Source organism: Callionymus lyra, chromosome 11, assembly GCF_982586985.1.
Source record: "Callionymus lyra chromosome 11, fCalLyr1.hap1.1, whole genome shotgun sequence".
Classification (NCBI taxonomy): Eukaryota; Metazoa; Chordata; class Actinopteri; order Syngnathiformes; family Callionymidae; genus Callionymus; species Callionymus lyra.
This window is the reverse complement of record NC_141828.1, coordinates 12,232,375-12,244,760: the sequence shown is the minus strand read 5'-3', so window position 1 is coordinate 12,244,760 and position 12,386 is coordinate 12,232,375. Positions and strand designations below refer to the sequence as shown.

Below are 12,386 nucleotides of genomic sequence, written 5' to 3'. Positions count from 1 at the left end.
CTTTTTGAAAAAATTACAGGTAAAAATCGAAATCCATTTTAACGTAGTGACTGATGCTAAGGTTCATTTTCCTCCAAAATGAAACGCTTAAACCTTCAAATACCTCTGCGGGGCTCGTCCGTGACGTCTATCTTGTATTGAAGCCTCGACAAGACAAATTGTTGCTGAAAAGAAATAAACAAGTCTATATTTTAAACTTGATTTTAGCTGGCGATGCTAGGCTAGCAGCCTAAATCTTGAGCACCGACACTTGTGTGCAATGATCAAAGAACTGAGAGACTGAACAACAAAAAACTTAAAATATACAGACTAAGCTTTATATTTCTAGTTGTTGTTTTTTTTCCGGATGTTTTTAAGTGTGTAATTTTTGGAAGAAAATGAAGACGACAACTACCGAGCACTATCCGCTGCATTAAAATGGACTGTTTCTGCCTAAAATAAATGGTTTACTCTGAAAATAAAAAGTCAACATTAGGGTGAATAGAAAATGAGTGAAGTTTGAATCTCTGTCATAATATGATGAAGAGCAGAAGACCAGGACGGATATATACGCACAACATTTTATAAGATCAATCATGAGATCCATTTTAGTTGACCTGAATTTCAAAAAGTCTGATCTGAGTTGGACTAAAGCGAATAATTCGGTCATGTAGTCAGTGTTGGAATTTCTGGCACGGTTCCACGAACCTTCCTGCACATGTATGCTCCTTATATGTAGCGAGGAATGTCAAGAATCCCAACTCATCCAGACATGTTGAAGGTGGCGTCACGCTGTTGAGTCTAGCTGTACCTGAGCCATTTTATATATACAATGAGGTAACTTGTGTTATTCTCTTTTCCTCTCCACGTTTTTTTTTTCTCCACTCTCTGACCTCCCTTCTCTTCGTCCCCTTCCTTCCCTCCTTCCTCGCTCTCTACATCCCAGTGCATACACAGAGACCTGGCGGCCAGAAACGTCCTGGTCACGGAAAGCAACTTCATGAAGATCGCTGACTTTGGCCTGGCCCGGGACGTCCACAACATTGACTACTACAAAAAGACGACCAATGTAAGTCGTCGACCCCCAGAAGGATGTAGATGTTCTTCTCAAAGGTGTTATAGAGCAACAGAAGCTCCCTTTTTTTCCATGGTTTCTCTGCTCTTCAATCCCTCGGCTGGTGTCTTGGCAGCATCCGAGGGTTCCCAGGCCGTCGGTGATTGTCGCGCTGCTTAAGACTTCCCTGTTTATCCCGAGTCTCTTTGACAGTTGAGCCAGAGAGACAGACAGCGAGAGGAGCATTTTAAACATAACTGACATCTCCATGGCGGCACCAGTGGTGCCCCGTTTTGTTTCCCACCGCCGAACCACGTTCCTCATTCCTTATGCATGGTTGCCCTTTCATGACATGCACAATCACGCTGAGAGCTCGCTGACAACAACAACAATATGCGGCGATGCTGGGAGTAATGATGATTAGCACAATGACGGCGGCGACAATGGTGATCACTTTAAATGAATCCAGACAGAGCCGCCATTGTTCCGCTACATGTGTCACGTCCTCGTTTCCCTTTCCGACAAAACCCCGACTGATGAGATTAGCCTCGAAATAAAACCGATCAGAGAATCTATGGAAAGGTGATGCACGATAACAGAGGATGGAAAAAAAAAAAAGCGTTTAATTTTGGTATCGGTATAACATCTCATTACTTACATGGACTCTTGCCAGCCTTTTAGTGGCAGTGGAGAGATAAACTTTGTCTTATCAGTAAACCACTTTATCAGCCTTAACTACGTAAAGGTTCCTCTGGGGAAGGCCGGTCTGGTCCCTGGACGAGTAATGAGATTTGCAGAAAGTAAAAAGAATGCTGATCGAGACATTCAATAAGTTGTTTAGCTGCTAGATTTGAATTGACCTCTTACCTTTCTGTGCCCCCAGGGTCGTCTCCCGGTGAAATGGATGGCTCCAGAGGCACTTTTCGACCGGGTCTACACACACCAGAGCGATGTGTAAGTTGGAAGAATTACTCTCCCATGTGCTGTTTGCGTAATTGATCGAGGTCAATCGATGCGGCGGGTGGTGTGTGAGTCTGAGGCGGCTGTTTGTTTCTCCCTCTTGACTCACAGATGAAGTCTGGAGCTGAGGAGAACAGGCGGGTTGGTTTTGAGCTTTCAGATTTGGAATGCTGGTTGTTTTTAAAATCGTAAATAATACTTTTTTCTCATCTTCATACAGCCAGGCATTTAGAACAACAAATATTGACACTAAGTTGTAAATCACGTCAGCGACAGAAATGAAAATATCCTGCAAGTTTGGTTACATTTTTTGCTTTAATCCTGTCCAGTAGAAAAATTGGCAGTTTTTTTTTTCAAGTTTGTTGTTCTGTTTGGGTCTTTAGGCTGAATCTGGCAAGGGAAAGTTTCACACTCTTCTACAAACACTATGACCTAAAATTGTGGCCATAGGTACAAAAAATATTTGTGATAAAAACACTGTTTTCGCCTTAAATTAGACTAAAAGCTTTAGTGCGGGGGTTACGTTATGATAACCCTGCAATAAATGGAAGGATTGTAACCTTTTAATTTTTCACTTAATAACTTACAACATTTATTCTAACTTGAAAACTCAAGTTTTACATATGAATCCATCTGAACAACCTTCCCAGTAACCATGACATGAACATCTCCCATAATGCTTTGCCGCCCAGTCAACCGACAACAGCCGCGGATAAGTTTTGACATGGCAACATTTAATTGAAGTAGAGTATCGTAGCGACCAATCGTATGTTACCAAATCGAGCTGTGTGTAGAACGGCATCATGGGACTAAATTCTTAGATTGTGTTCTTCTGCTGTTTAAATAAATCGCATGTTTATAACACACATATACAGTTTATAACACACATAAACAGTATATATATTAATAAAAACAAGGAAGTTTAACAGTGATATTTTGAGCAACTACCGCATATATAAATGTTTCTAAAAACCCAGTATTTATGAGTAAGGGGTACAAATAAAAATATATCTAAAGTAAAATGCAAAATTGAAATTGAAGAGGTACAAAAGCATGTGTAGTTGCTTTTATTTCAAGTGAAATAGCTGCTTGCTAAACTGCAACCCAGTGTATCTAATCTTTATTTACTTATCTTTTATGATAACCTTTTATTCCAATTGATTGTGGCTCAGTTAGTCCTCAAAGTTCAAAAACAAGTTTTGATGCGCTATTCTAGAGCTTTTCTAAGCTTTTGAGACGTACGCAAAGAGCAAGGTGTTTTTGGTGTGCTGCTGGCGAGTGTCAGAGGTGGTGGTGGGGGGGTAGGGGGTGCAATCGGGGGCCGGTTCTGACCGGTCTCTGGCAAAAAGTGAGGATTTCACGCTAGACTTGTAGCCAATGCCGTGTTACTAATCTGCGCAGCTTCAAAGAGCTGTGGAAGGAGCCCCGGAGCCCACCGGCACCGCCTTCCTCAGCCCGATTCACATCTTGCTCCTGCATCCCCGCTCGGAGGTCTCCTCTCCTTTTTTGGGGCCTCCACACATGTCAGATCCCCGACAATGCCCCCGCCGCCCCCCCTTCACTCTCCTCGCCACCTCCGTCTCAACATGAAGCTCATCATTTCAGAGCCGATTGATGATCAAACTCACTCCCTCCCGTCGCTGTCGTTCCTCTGGCATGTGAGTCGCGGACCCCTCTTTCACAACTTCAGGAGCGCTTCTTAAAAAACGGAACAAAAAGCCGGAGAGTGGCCGTGTTTTGGGGTGTTTGAGCCTCATGTGTACTGACAGCGTCGTTTGAAGTCGTTGCTCCAGACACACGGCGGTGGAAAGTGTACGTAGCAATTAGATAAACGCTCGGCACGCTGAACCTTGGGAAAGGAGATTCTTTTGAGTGTGTACACTAAACATCGCGCTCATCCAGTTAAGCGCTCGGACGGAGGATCTGTAACGGGGCGCAAATGTGAGCTCGTCCTTCATGTTTCGATCAATAGCGGGTGCGAGTCTGCGACTCCAATTATGTCCCGTCACACTTTTACTAATTGGCTTTTTTTTTTTTTCAAATAGTCTATGAAATGAATGGAGGCGTGAGGCGGCAGGAGACGTAAACAAGCGATCCATACATGACGTCGGTTTCCATGAATACATGAATCACAATGGAGGCCGTTACCGTTTGAGAACTTGTGAGCGACCCGGGCTCAGGTTGTGGAGGAACACATGTTCTGTATCCCGGAGCTCCCACCATGAATCTTTCAAGCTCGATGTGCTCATCTGATGCGTTTTGGCGTCAGTTTCGCTCACATCTGCAATATGAATGTCGGGAGAACAGTCGGTGATTTATTCTTACCTTCTGAGTTGACGACCATATGATTCAACACTCGTGTAGAAGACGTACATGATTTTTTACACTTCTTAAAGGGATAGTAAACCCAAAATTCTAATGTCACTCATTTTCTACTCGCACTCATATCGACTAAAGGTTGGGATTAGGTAGAGTAATCTGTTGTTATTAAGATTTATAGGCCGACATTTTGACGGTTGTGAACGGCGTTCACTTTTATTTCGTCCAAAAAAATATTTAAAAACATCCAAAACACCTCCATGTGGCTCGTCAGCCATGTCTATCTTGTATTGAAGCCTCGACATGAGAAACTTTTTGGGAAAGAAATATGACATATAACAAGTCTGTATTTTAAGATTGTTTGTAGCAGAAGCTAAAATGCTAACATGCTACACAGACAGAAAACACTTCTGGTAAATATCACGAAATATCACCACTGCAGTTAGAATTTCCGGGTAACTGTCACTTCAAGGGTTTTTAAATGTACTTTGATATCATACAGTTTAAATGGTAAAATTACAAAACTTGATTTTTCAACTTTATAACAAGGTAAAGAAAACAAAGGAACCGGAATACAAAAGCAATAATAATATTTTATTCTGTTACAAACTATAGTATAACTGCAACTATATTTATAAACTATCTATAAACAGTAATAATCTTTTACGCCTGAACGTTTATCTTCCAGTTTTTCTGCCATTTCACAAAACACAGGAAACAAATAAAAAAAACGTTTTTTTGCTTGCGTAACTCAACAAATTAAAAAAGTTCTTAATAAGTGTTTAAACGCCATTGTAATCCTCTCACTCCCTCTCATTGAACTCATAAAGCAGCTAAATGTTTTGTAGATTTCCTAAGTAGTTTAGCAGTATCCTTTTCTGCTTTCCTTTTTAAAAACTGAATTCGCACTGATCGTTTTGGAGTCTTTTGTAACTATTAATGCATCTGCAGGTGAATCTGATCTATGTTTAGGCTGTTCTTAGGAATCATTATACTAGCAGAGAGTTCTGGTTCTGTTACTAATAAAGAAATAAATGAAATGTTAAAAGGGACTGTACTCAAAGTCACTTCAGTGACAAACAAACGCTTCAACAAACGAAACAAAATGTTCTTTTTTAACGTGGGTTCTTTGTACTCTAGACTCAGGACATGTTTTTCCCGACGAGCGTGTTTGTTGATCTGGCACTCGACTTGGTGTCCAGTCGACTGGAAACATAAACATGCCGGAGCAGGGTCAGATGTCGGGTCGCTCATCGTGACCCTTGACGTGTTTGTCGTGGCTGGCCGCAGCTGGACGAAAGACAACGACGGCGAGTTGGTTACAAAGTAGTGATGGAAGACGAGAAGCAGATGAGGAGCTGATAAAGGGGGCCCGTCCGGGGGTCTCTCTCTCTCTCTGACGGATCCGAGATAGTTAATGACCAGGAAGTTGTTAATGTTCATTAGCTCGCGTTGCTCCGGGTGGTCTCGTGTTTGTATTGGTGTGGTGTCACCGGACAATACCGGCCTGTGCGCCCGTCCAGCTGGGCACAAAGGCCCCCTTTGAGAACGGCACTGGGGAGCCGGGTTGTGTCACCTCACGGCAGAAAGACGACATTGACACCGAACCCTCCCGATTGGTACTTGAACGATGTGTGTGTGTCGTGTCTCCGCAGCTGGTCGTTCGGGGTCCTGATGTGGGAGATCTTCACCCTCGGGGGCTCCCCGTACCCCGGCATTCCCGTGGAAGAACTCTTCAAATTGCTGAAAGAGGGCCATCGCATGGACAAGCCTGGGAACTGCACCAACGAGCTGTAAGCATCCTCGCAAGACATAAATTCACACTAGAAGAATTATCATAAAAAACCCGCATGGTGTCCGAGATCAGCGGCAGTCCATCAAAAATGTACATCGAAACCCCCCCATCCGGACTAACCGCTGCTTTCCTTTCACGTTTGATATGTAGATTCTTGTTTTGTCAGAGGAATGAAATGAGCTCGTGTCAGTGCAGAGAAAGTTTGTGAATAATGAATCCTGCCCTTAAAAAACACTCCAGGTACATGATGATGAAGGACTGCTGGCACGCCATCTCGTCTCAGAGGCCGACGTTCAAGCAGCTGGTGGAGGATCTGGATCGCATTCTCACCCTCAGCACTAACGAGGTGAGTCCTCGGCGGAGCGGGAGTCGCAAACACTCAACAAAACCACGGCGAATACACGAGCACAGTAGAAGTTTTCAAGTTTTTGAGCATTAGCTTGAAGGTCTCACGGGAGCTCGGATGGCAGAATACGTATGTGAAGGAAGAGTGGAGATGCAGGAAGAAGAGGGGATGAAAACAAGGGGTTTATAGATGAAGAGAGGCGAAAAATAGAATGCAGGCAAGGTGGAATGGATGAGACAAAATACAGAGATGGTTTGTCATTATATGTGATCAGGGAAAACCAAGTGATTAAGCATTAATATGAACTTTATCTACCTTTTGTAAAGTCATTAAAAAGTCAGACTAAAACCAGGGGTGTCAAACTCAATCACTCGAGGGGTTAAAGTCTGTGTTGTCGTCTAAGTTACAGGCCAACATGTATCTTCACCTAACAGGAAGTATGAGAGTTTGACTTTGATGTTGACTTTTCATTATTTGCAGCTAAAATGTTCTTAATTATCTCTACGTTTGTTTTTCTTCACCAAACAAATTCCTTTACTTTAGAATCAGTTATACTCTATTAGTATTGATTGACATCAATAATCTCTGTCACTTATCTTATCTTAAACACTGACGTCTCTATAGGTCAACATATCAACTTGATCATTCATTGTGTGAAGGCATTCACAGCATCGGCATTCTGTTTTTTCATTTAACTTCTTCTGACCCAAACTTTGTACCTCATCTCCTCCTACAAATTCTATCCGATTTGAACCATTCTAACTTTTATCAATTTGGCTCGTTCCCAAAATGCGGGCTATGTTCTAGCTTTCTTTTATCTCATCAACTCTTTCTTTTATTCCTCTTTTTCTACCCATTTTCACCATTCACTTGAATGGTATAACTCATGTTTCAACTCCTTCCACTTTGACCTTCAGGTACATTCACCTAGAAACGTTAACTTTTATCAACAAACTTGACTACTAGATACAATTCTATTATGGGATGTTCCATCTTACTAGATATAGTTCCTACTTTCAAGCATTTCACTTTACAGATTCAGCAGATTCAGCATTCACACTGCCTTATATTCTGCAAATGTTCTAGTCTTCATTTATAAACCAACCAAAAGACTTTGTCTCCAGACCTTGAGTTTGTCTAAAAACACTAGATAATCTGGTCAATATCTTTAGTAAGTATCCAGGAGATCTGCTTCTGGATGAGCTTCTTTGACAGCTTCGTGTCGCATACAATACAAAGAAAACAAAGGATGACTTTGTTTCTGTATTACTTGTTTTATATTGCGAAACAACAAAAGCAACGATAAGTCTTTCAGACATAACTTGGCTGTAGCAACAAACGCACAATCAAAACAATATTTGCTGATGAAATACTGAGCCAAAGAATCCATCGTTGAAGAGATAAATAAAAGCTTCTTTTCTGACGAATTTATATTCCAAACAACAAAAGCAACCATTGATCTTTTACACATAACTTGAATTTATTAAAACATTTTTTTCTCTGTGAAATACCAAAAAATTCAAGTCGCCTGCCTCAGTTGAAATACTGTTTTAACCCCTAAGTTATGTCTGGGTTATATAAATGAAAGTATCAGCTGGACAAACTAAGTGTAGGTGAAGCCTCAGTCCGACTGTTTCTGTAGCGAGTGCGTAGATCTGAGTCAGTGCCGTGACTCATTCCCCTCAGCACTAGTTTGTTCGGCGTCAGCCAAGCGTTCGGTCGACTACCTGCCTCTCCTTCAGCCAGGATTCAGAAATAGATCCACGCTACCGTTACAAGCCTCGCGAGGTCACGGATGAGTCAGAAGCATTGGCGTCGGTTCGCGAATGAGTCACGACAACATCCCTATCGTCCCTCCGCTGCCGTTAAATCTGCTTCCAGACACGACTTGTAGGTGTTGTCGTCCAACTTGTGGAGCTCACGATTCCAAGCTACGTTTTTTCTCGCCAGAGCAGCCCCAAGGAAATGGCCGAAAACCGTTTGACGGCAGCCGAACATGGCGGCTCTGGCCCCCGGTCGCCCAATCATCCCAAATATGCGTCGCTCGGCTAAATAGGTCTTGCTGTCGTTGGCGATCTCCGTCGTGCGTTTTTGAAAAGAGCCCGTCGATGAAAAGCTGTCAGCTCTGAATTCCAGCCAAAAAAACGTTCAGTTTGAACTTTTGAAATGTAATAAAGCACTTTTTTTCGAAACCTGCTCCCCCCCCGAAGTTTCTCCCTGCCACAAACCGCTGGCAGATGTGGAGGTCTTTAGTAACGTGAGCTCTCCGGAGCTGGGAAAAAATGGACCTTAAAAAAGTGAGAGGAGGGGCGACATCACCGCAGGATTCTCTCATGCATATACACAACCGAAATTAATAACAGGATGGCGGAGCATTGTGTGCCAGCTTCTTTACGTGCCATCATCTCCTCGGTCGAGAAGCCACACGCCTGCTCCACATCACGTTCTCCACTTTTTTTGGGTCCAAAACGTCCTCCAGAACTCACTGAACATCTATAAACACAACAGTAGAATCATCGGAACATGTGGAAGATGGAGTGTCTGGGTTGTCTCAAAAGATTTTGAACATTTTTTGTTTATTTTATTGTTAATTAAAATGAATATTTCCAAATATTTTACCTTTTATGTTGATAACATTGGGTAGATACAGTATATATTTTAATTAATGTATTATATATAGTTTTTTCATTTAGTTTACCCTGAATATTATGAATGTAATCTTTCACATTTCCTCATTTATTTCTCTATTTCTGTTTCCAAAATCATTACTCCTGAACTGTGGCACTCTATTGTTTTCAAATCACATTTATGTAATTAATTGTATTATTATTATTCACAAGGACTTTAAAGGTTTCTTCTTTATTATAAATATTTATTAGAATATTTCCAGTGCTTTTTATACAGTTTTATTACTTTTTTTCTAAATGTTTTTCAATAAACTTGATTACATTTTTATAATGTTTTTTTTTAATGTGTCCATAATTGGAAGTTATCACTTTATATTTTAAATATTATTTTTAAATAAATGTTTTTTTCATATTTTTATTCCAAAATAAGTGAATTTGTGTAATTATTATTATTTTTTTTAATCTATCTCTAATCTTTTATTCTGATACATTTTTTTTGTCAGTCAGTCAAAACTGCCTTTTTCATTTTAATAAGCATTTTCTTAACCAATTATGAATATTGATAACTTAATCAAAGGAGACACTTGTAAAATAAACAGCAGAACATTTAAAGAAGTCAGTTTTTCATTGTAAAACCCTCTAATAAATCATTTATTCCACTTTTTTCATGAAACCGTCTAAACCGTCCAAAGTCTGACACATGATCCGACTAATTTCTGATCTATTATGACTACAAATATTTTCCCTCAGTCTCCAGTTATGAGATTATTATTCTGCTGCGCTTCATAAATTCTTGCTGCGTGATTTGCTCCGGTTCGTATAAACATCATAACGAAGGTGATACTCCTGCTCCTGCTCCTCCATCTCCTTGGAAATTCCCAAAACTCCATAATTATGTTCCCCCCCGTTTGAACGTTTCTTTCCAGCTCGCCGGCGTGAAAATGATCTCAACCCCCCCTTTTCGCCGTCTTGTTTTGCAGGAGTACCTGGACCTGTGCGCTCCGGCCGAGCAGTATTCCCCGAGCTTCCCGGACACGAGGAGCTCCTGCTCCTCCGGCGACGACTCCGTGTTTTCCCACGACCCGTTACCGGACGAGCCGTGTCTGCCGAAGTATCAGCACATCAACGGGAACGTCAAGACATGAGAACCCCTATCTTTCCCTGCTCGGACTTCATCCCTTTCCTCGTGGACTTCCGAGGAGTGGATGGTGAACGTGGCGATGTCGTCACTCAGACTGGTCTTAAGGAAATTTTTGGGACAGTCTTCAACTGCCTGAAGTAAAAAAAAAAAAGGAAAAAAGGAGGACGACCTCCACGGCGCCCCCCCCCACGACCTCTCATGTTTATACCACAGAGACTCTTCTTTTTTAACGGACTTGTTTGGAGATCCCGTTCCATTTATTGGCATTCCAAGACTGCTCTGTCCTCGCCGAGGAATGTTTCGGACTGAGATGAACTTTTTTTCTGGAGTAAAAAAGGAGGATGAAAAAAATAGGAACCAGGACTAACAGAGGAATAGAAGGAGGGCGGCGTAGACTCTCCTCTTTATTTTGTAATATTTCTTTTTGTCTCTCGTTAGTCTCAAATATCCTGGAGGTGAAGTCGATGTATAGTGCTGGTATATTTGTAAATATATTCAAATATGTATAAATATATATTATATATTTACAGTGAAATATTTTTTGTATGGACTTAACACTTGTCATTTCCGACGTCTGATACCTGATATATCTGTTTACACGCACGTTTATTGAGGAAACACGCCGAGGCGTCGTCCACACGACTCTTTTTCATCCGGATTTCAATGTTTTTTTTACTCTGTAGGTCTTTGTGTAGCTTCTTGTCTGTATGTGTGTTGTCTGAGTTTGTGTACTTGTTTGTGTTTGCCAACATTGTGTGGGAATCACGGTGTGTGTTTCTTTTGTAGCTTTGTGGCATGTTTTTTTGGTCAAAACTTGTGTGTTCTCCTATGTGTAACTTTATGTGTGTCCTGCTCGATACGGTTGTATGCATCTTGAGTTTAAGTGTGTGTCTCCGCATGCATCTGGTTGTGTATCTGTTTGTGTGTATAATTGTCACAGCGCCCTTTTTGTCGGTAATTTTCTCCAGATCAGTACTTTTTTACATTTTTTTTATTAGTTGAAAAAGTGGCGTCAAAGTCAACAAGTTGTGCGACGCTTCTGATTTATCCCGGCAAGAATATCCAGTGGAACACAACTAGCATGATGTTGCACAGGATCGCATTACAAAAAAAATGTGGCGGTAAATGTTGTGACGTCAAGAGTTTTTCCTTTAATTCAAAATACAACGTAAACGTCTAGTCGTGTGGACGCGGCCTCTCTCTCACTTAGCTCGCTAATTTATTGACCTTTTTTTTTTATTTTTTTTATGAATGTCATTTTCTCCAAACAAATTCAGGACATTAATGAAAGTACTACAAAAAGTGACACGAAAGACATTTTCTAGTGGGTTTTTTGTAATTTTATATTTGAATGTGAATATTAAGTTAATTCTTTGAACTGTACATTTATAGACAGATAATCTCTTTTTTTATCTAGAAGAATTTCTATCCAGCGAGTTAACACTTTAGGAGATGATTTCTGGATATTTATAATGAATAAAAACATGTCGGGAATAGCTCTCTAGTCAATCCCTCTAAAGTACGACAGAAGTTTTTTTTCTACCGGACCAACTCTAATATGTTTTGCAAGTGTTGATGTCACATTTGCAAATAAATCAGCAGGAAATAAATTTGTTGTGGTCTTGTTTCTTTTCCATCTTACAGCTGATGTGTGCAGATTTGAGCTAAGCCAGAAGGCAAGATTCCATTGGCCAAGAAAACGCATCTTTTCCGTTGCGATGAAACACTAGTCAGACCTCTATGTGGTTTTGTCTCACAAATATGGGCCTAAGAAAACTTACACAGTGTGTAAAAACACCATAAACATAGTACACAAAACCAGTACTTCACACTTGATTACAAACTGGAAAATAAAGATCTTAATCTGCATTAAATGTAAACAGTTTTTTAAATATTTTGTTTATTTCATTCAATCTAATCATTTAAAAACGTTTTTTTATACAGATTTATCTATAGTTTTAAAACTTGACTTCATTTTTTTCTTTCTTTTTTTTTTTTTTAGGTACAAACGTTTATAAACGTTTTTTCCTATATATAATTTCAATTCATCATGTCTTTAGTGTATTAATTACTTTAAATTTAATTTAATTTTTTTAATAAGATTGCTTTCGTATTCACAGTTCATCACTATTATTTTCTTTCATGTTTATATTTATTCAGAGTAA

At 40.4% G+C, this 12,386-nt stretch overlaps 1 protein-coding gene across 2 annotated transcripts in view; it reads left to right on the top strand.

The window, feature by feature from the left end:
- Positions 1-11,836, top strand: part of fgfr2 (fibroblast growth factor receptor 2) — a 43,739-nt gene extending 31,903 nt beyond the window's left edge. For both annotated transcript variants that reach the window (XM_087803317.1, XM_087803316.1), the window contains exons 14-18: positions 926-1,048; positions 1,917-1,987; positions 5,968-6,105; positions 6,348-6,453; positions 10,061-11,836. In XM_087803317.1, coding sequence (XP_087659443.1) covers positions 926-1,048; positions 1,917-1,987; positions 5,968-6,105; positions 6,348-6,453; positions 10,061-10,225 — 603 coding nt within the window. In that variant the 3' untranslated portion in view covers positions 10,226-11,836. The remainder of the gene's footprint in view (positions 1-925; positions 1,049-1,916; positions 1,988-5,967; positions 6,106-6,347; positions 6,454-10,060) is intronic.
- Positions 11,837-12,386: the final 550 nt, after the last annotated feature.